General features: G+C 44.6%; 1 protein-coding gene across 1 annotated transcript; it reads right to left on the reverse strand.

Moving 5' to 3' along the window:
* Window positions 1-3,354: 3,354 nt before the first annotated feature.
* HSPB3 (heat shock protein family B (small) member 3) lies at window positions 3,355-5,542 on the reverse strand. Its single transcript, XM_005604272.4, has one exon. The coding sequence runs from the start codon at window positions 5,211-5,213 to the stop codon at window positions 4,761-4,763; it is 453 nt and encodes a 150-aa protein (XP_005604329.2). The 5' UTR covers window positions 5,214-5,542; the 3' UTR covers window positions 3,355-4,760.
* Window positions 5,543-6,376: the final 834 nt, after the last annotated feature.

Raw genomic sequence — 6,376 nt, forward strand, 5'->3', positions numbered from 1 at the left:
TTCCCCATTAAGAGTTTCTAGGGACAAGGTCATCTCTCCTCTTCTTCCTGGTACAGAGAGGGAGGCACGTTTTACAGGTAGAGATTTACCTTACAAATGTAAATGTGTCCCAACAAGGGCAAGTTCCATTCCCCAGAGCCTCCTTCCCTGTCCCAGTTTATCGAAAGCAATCAGCCCAAAACAATCCCGATGCCAAAGAGACATATCCTGGGGTGACCAATTTCAGGTGCCTACAAGGTCATCCCCTCTTCCTTCACAAGTGCAAATGTCTCTCAAAAGGGCAAGCAAAACTCCAGTCCTCGGAGCCTGCTTCTCATCTGTGGTTTTGAAAGTAACCAGCCTAAAATCCTCATCAATATCACCCCAACTGCTGACCGAGCAAAAGGAAGAAATAGCATTACAATGCTGGAGCCCAGGACGAGTGGAAGTCCTGGAGGAGCGGCCATCTCTCCAGGGGGCCAGTCACCAAGGGACCCAGGCCCTGCCAGAGCTTCCTCTGCAGCAGGTTGGCACTGGGGAAGGAAACTCTCTGACATTTCTCCTCGCCTCTCCACCAATCCTCTCTCCAGTCTCTGGTCTGCAGTCGGTGCCTGCAGTTGGCTGAACCCAATTGGAAACTAGAATGAGAAGCTCATAGGGGTCAGCCTGCTGCCACTCAGAGTGGGGCTGAGAAGGCAGAGGTGGGTCTGAGTTGGCAGGAGTTGAGGAGAGCAATGGAAAATAACCAGTACGACAGGAATATCAAACTCATGCACATATAATCCTAATTTTGTGAAAAGTGATGCATGTATTTACGTATAAGACTGAACTAGGGGCTGGCCTGGTGGTGCAGCAGTTAAGTGCGCACGTTCTGCTTTGGCAGCCCAGGGTTCACTGGTTCGGATCCGGGGTGCAGACATGGCGCCGCTTGGCACGCCATGCTGTGGTAGGCATCCCACATGTAAAGTGGAGGAAGATGGGCACGGATGTTAGCTCAGGGCCAGTCTTCCTCAGCAAAAAGAGGAGGATTGGCAGCAGATGTTAGCTCAGGGCTAATCTTCCTCAAAAAAAAAAAAAAAGGAAGACTGAACTAGAAATTTAAAGTAGCTATCTCATGGTAGTAGAGGAATAACAAATGGTTTTCCTTTTTTTAGTGTTTCATATATTTTCCAAATCAAGAAATGGCTCTGTATTACTTTAAAATTTATCTTAGAAAAAATACATGCTGATTGTGATGAGGATTTTAGGCTGGTTAATTTTAAAAAACTGCAGATGAGAAGCAGGCTCTGAGGACTGGAATTTGCTTGCTCTTTGAGAGATATTTGCACTTGTGAAGGAAGGGGGGATGACCTTGTAGGGACCTGAAATTGGCCGCCCCAGGACATGTCTCTTTGGCATCGGGATTGTTTTGGGCTGATTGCTTTCGATAAACTGGGACAGGGAAGGAGGCTCTGGGGAATGGAACTTGCCCTTGTTGGGACACATTTACATTTGTAAGGTAAATCTCTACCTGTAAAACGTGCCTCCCTCTCTGTACCAGGAAGAAGAGGAGAGATGACCTGTCTCTAGAAACTCTTAATGGGGAAAGCAAGAACTTAAGTTGGTTGCTGTCTGGCAATCTCATGTAACTGATTTAGGGTGATGGCTTCTGACCTTTACTTAATCCGATTTGATTCTTATCTAAAAGTCATGGGATCACCCAACGACCAGACCCCACCTGCACTGATACCGCTTTAACTTTTTTTCATGTTCTTTCCTTTGTCTTGGTAAAGAGATGACTCACATACCTATGCCTTAAATTTAGCCTTACTCTCCACTCATGTTTGCAGCAGCAGGAGCTCTGACTACCCCTGGGTCCTGTTCCCACGCACCAGCTCTGCCTGCCCATGGGTCCTGTCCCCATGCCAGCAGGGGCAGCAGCAGGAGCTCTGACTGCCCATGGGGCCTGTCCCCATGCTATTCTATACTATTCTCTAAATAAAAGAGCACTACTGCCAGATCTTAAGAGTCTAAGAAATCTTTCTTTCGACTCCTTGGCTCACCGACCCCGCATCATTTCGATGATGTGTTTAATTTTCATTTTTAAAGGAACTATTTCCTCTCAGTGGCTCCTTGTAGTAAGAATTTCACTTCTGGAACTTTCTCAGAAGCAGGATCTCATCTAGATAAGATCAAGGCCAAATAAGAGGGTTTTTTTGTTTGTTTTGCAAAGCACTAATTTTCTCCTTATTCTGCCAATCAAGGGGAAAGAATAATGTGGGACAAACGTATCCCAGTTCTAACCGTATTAGATGTCGTCCCCTTCATTACTATTAACTGTTATGAAGTGAAGCTGGTCTGCGATATTCACTTTGTCAAACAGAATTTCTTTTTTTTTAATTGAAGTAACACTGGTTGGTTTATGATGTGGGGACCTAGAATTGGCCACCCCAAGATATGTCTCTTTGGCATCAGGATTATTTGAGGCTGATTGCTCTTGATAAACTGGGACAGGGAAGGAGGCTCTGAGGAATGGAACTTGCCCTTTGTTAAGACACCTTTACATTTGTAAGGTAAATCTCTGTCTGTAAAAGGTGCCTCCCTCTCTGTACCAGGAAGAAGAAAGGAGATGACATTGTCTCTAAAAACTCTTAATCAATACCAAAGGCAAGGACTTAAATCTGCATTTTATTGTGCTTCTCTGGTAACCTCCTGTAACTGACTTCCCTCCCCCTCCCAACGTTGGCATTTCTTTAAGGATTAAGCATCTTTCCTTAGGCTAGGAACTGATTGCTGCTGCGCTCACCTGTGACCGACCAGCTCCAGACAATTGACTTGCCTCCTGCTACGCCCACAGAGATAGCAGACCACTACCTGCTGTGTCCATCAAGCGCTGTGCTGACAGGGCAATCTTGTGACTATTGTGGGAGGGACATTTCAATCACATGTGAAACACCCTGTTTGGGGGTATATAACCACTATGTGCACCCCAATTCTTCGGTGCCCTTTCTTCCTTCGGGAAGAGAGGGCCCGGGCCATGGTTCCTCATAAAGCTTTGTTTAATTTTCTCTTGCTATTCTGTCTCATGTGAATTTAATTCATTCTCCCGCCAGACGAACCCACATTTGGGAAGAGGAAATGTCTTCCTCCCCTACAATGACATTATATAAATTTCAGGTGTACATTATATTTCGATTTCTGTGTTCACCCAAAGACTAATTACGTACCATCCATTACTACACACATGTACTCAGTTACCCCTTTCTCCCTCCACCCGCCCCCCTTCCCCTCTGGTAACCACCAATCCAATCTCTGTTTCTAGTTCAAACAAAACTTCTTATCCTAGAGCTGGACGCCCGAACCTCGGTGTATAGACAATAACCTCGTATAAACATATAGTTTCAAAATCCTTTCAATTTAATTAGACTGTAAACAATCATCTCTTTCAGATTACATTTGTTTTCAAAACCTCTGTTAGAACTGCTCAATTTCTTTTTCTGTTGCTTACATCTCTCTTGTTTGCACTTAACTACGAATAAAGCGCCAGGGAGGAGCACAGCGGTCTGGTGAAGGGTCTGCGTCTGCCCTGACGTTTTCCACACCCCGCCTGCCTCTTCTATTCATAGCTCTGTCCTCAGGCTCACGTGGGGGGCGGGGTTAAAGGAGCTACTCCCCTCCCCCACCCCAAGAAGGATTTAGTATGTACAGAATGAGATAGCAAATCTTCGGCATGTCGGCATGTCGCAGCCCAGCTGTTGACGGCAATGTTCCTAAAGGAAATCCTTCGCCTCTCCCAGCGTCTCAGCTGTTGCGTTGGGCGGAAGCAGCAAGTGGGGAGAGCAGCAGGCGCGCTCCCCCGCGCAGCATCAGCTCAGCCGCCGGTGTGAGCTCAGGCCCGGAACCGCCGCGCTGCCAGGCTATTTAAAGCAAAGGATTATGCAGGGAGAGCAGCTGCCTTACGTTTTGCCATCTTCTGAAATCTACAATTTGAAGGAGCATCTAAAGAGCATAGATTAAAACTCTTTGAAGTCAGTAATTGCACTTTTGAAAGTGGTTTCCTAAACTTAATATTAACTTACGAGTATGACAATGCATCTTATTATTTCGTAATTATCCACACAACATATACTGTTTTTTAAAATCACTGCAGATAACATTCAGTTTAACTAAAAACAACCACAACAACAAAAGAATGAGGTACGTATTTGGAACTTTTCAAAAATAAGCTTTCTATCTGCAAATTCCAACATAAGTTTGAGGCAGCAACAACTGTAGTGACTCGTAAATAGATTTCAGACTCAATTTCCAAGTACTGTATTTTCACCTTCAGACTCTGGATTTACAAAGCTCCGCTTTAATTAAAATACACTGAAAAGAAAAGCGTATCAAGGCAAGGGGATCACAACTTTCTTTCAGCGATATAAAAAGTTTTCATAAAATGGATAAGAATTTCTTAAATTAGTATGGCTCTTTTGCCACCAATTGTTACCAATGTACTTCGCTGGCGTTGCTGGGGTAATGAAGAAATCATTCTGAGTCCTCTCTGCTATCAACCTAGTCTCCGAAATTGTCAGTTTCAGATGTAAGTCTAGCGTCACTTTGAGCTGTAGGAACATTTTGAACGATTTTCCTTGCTGAATAAGAATAACAAAGACACCCTCAACATACCAGGAACTATGTCTATATTTTTAATCTTCATAAAAATCATTTCAAACGTGGGTAATACAAACATGCCCATGGTACCCTTCATCGGCTGAACCGTAGTCTTCCTCCTGGTAGTACGATAGGGAACCAGTAAGATTTCACTTGGTCTCAACTGGATCCTTTACTTCCACCACCAGAATTCCGTCGTGACAGAGGATCGCGGACAAATCTTTGGTTTCAATGCCATCTGGCAGTTTATACTGTCGGGTGAAGCTTCTTGAGATAAAACCATGCTCGTCCATTCTGTTTCCATGTTGAGCCTTAATCAGCAGCCAGCCTTCAAAGGTCTGAATGATGATATCTTCGGGGAGGAACTGGACCACGTCCAGCAGGATCTGGAAGCGGGATTTGCCTGCTTGAGGCGGCATCTCTGCCGCTGAGTCCGCTGGAGGAGGCTGGGCTGCCCGGGCTTTTCCCAGGTCCACGGTGGTTGGCCCGGGCAGCGCATATAAGGCGTGATCCAGCCTGCAGTCTTCCAAACCGCGAGCTTGAAACTCCTCCTCGTAACGCACTGGAGTCTCTATGAGGTGCCTCAGGATGATTTTTGCCATACTGGAGGCAGAAACAGCATCGAACAGCTCCCCTTCGGTCTATGTCCAGCCCGTGGCAAAACCCTCGCAGTTGTCTCCTGACTAGATTATCAGTTGGAGCAGCTAGTCGCTTATAGCCCTGCGCAGACGCAACTTCTTAATTAGGCCTGAATCACAGCACCACACACTCACTCTTGTCTTTTCACACACGCTGACAATGAACGGCTATTTATAGGGTATGTTTGGGAGTTGCACTTAGCACACAGCCTGCTCAAGCTGCAGAGTCAAGCGCTGCCCTTACATTCTCAGTTATCCTTGGCAAATGTGTCTGCCTCGCTTACCTCAAGAGAAAAAGAGAGAATCAGAAACAGTGTTTTAAAAATACCTGAGTGAGTGCACTGTCCTTGTGAACTATGATGATCTAAGAGACTATGGCTTCCTAGAACAGTCCAGAGACATGCAATCATCTGATAATGTGAGCTAAGATTGCATTTATCCTAGTCTCCAAGTGCAAAGCTGGGAGAAATGAATCCAGCTGAAACTGATGAAGAATTAAGACACATATTCAAATCTCAAACATTCAACAAACCCTCAGCCCTCTGTCCTACATATTTTCTTTTATTTCCTGTTTTAATCTTTGTCCTTAAGAGACATCTGAGCCACATCAACTGGGTTTATTACGTTTGACTCATCAAAAGTGAGATCAGATGACTAAGCTAGAGAAGTGTCAAATCTCAGACTGGGCTTGGCGGCACAGAGTGGGGAATCTTCGAAATAAAGATAGAGCCACAGGCGAGAGAAAAATGTTAAAGCATTGAACTATTCAATATTAAAGCCCAGAAAACTAAGGATTTTCTAGTCGACTAGTCGAATCTAGTCACAGCTCTGCTATTGAATTGGCAAAGATAAATTACATATAATTTCTGAACTATATAACACCCTTTATATTAAAGTTCCATTGAAAAATAACGAGGCAACTCTATTCATTGCTATAGAAGGAGCTCCAAGACTTGTGAAGTAAAAAGGAAAAGTCCAGAACAGCGTATAATGTGCTACTATTTTTAATTTTTTTACAGAGATTTCCCATATACTCGCTGTCCCCACACATGCAGAGCCTCTCCCGTTATTAACATCCCGCATCAGAGTGATGTACTCACATTGACAGATCATTATCACCCAAAGGC

Source organism: Equus caballus, chromosome 21, assembly GCF_041296265.1.
Source record: "Equus caballus isolate H_3958 breed thoroughbred chromosome 21, TB-T2T, whole genome shotgun sequence".
Lineage (NCBI taxonomy): Eukaryota > Metazoa > Chordata > Mammalia > Perissodactyla > Equidae > Equus > Equus caballus.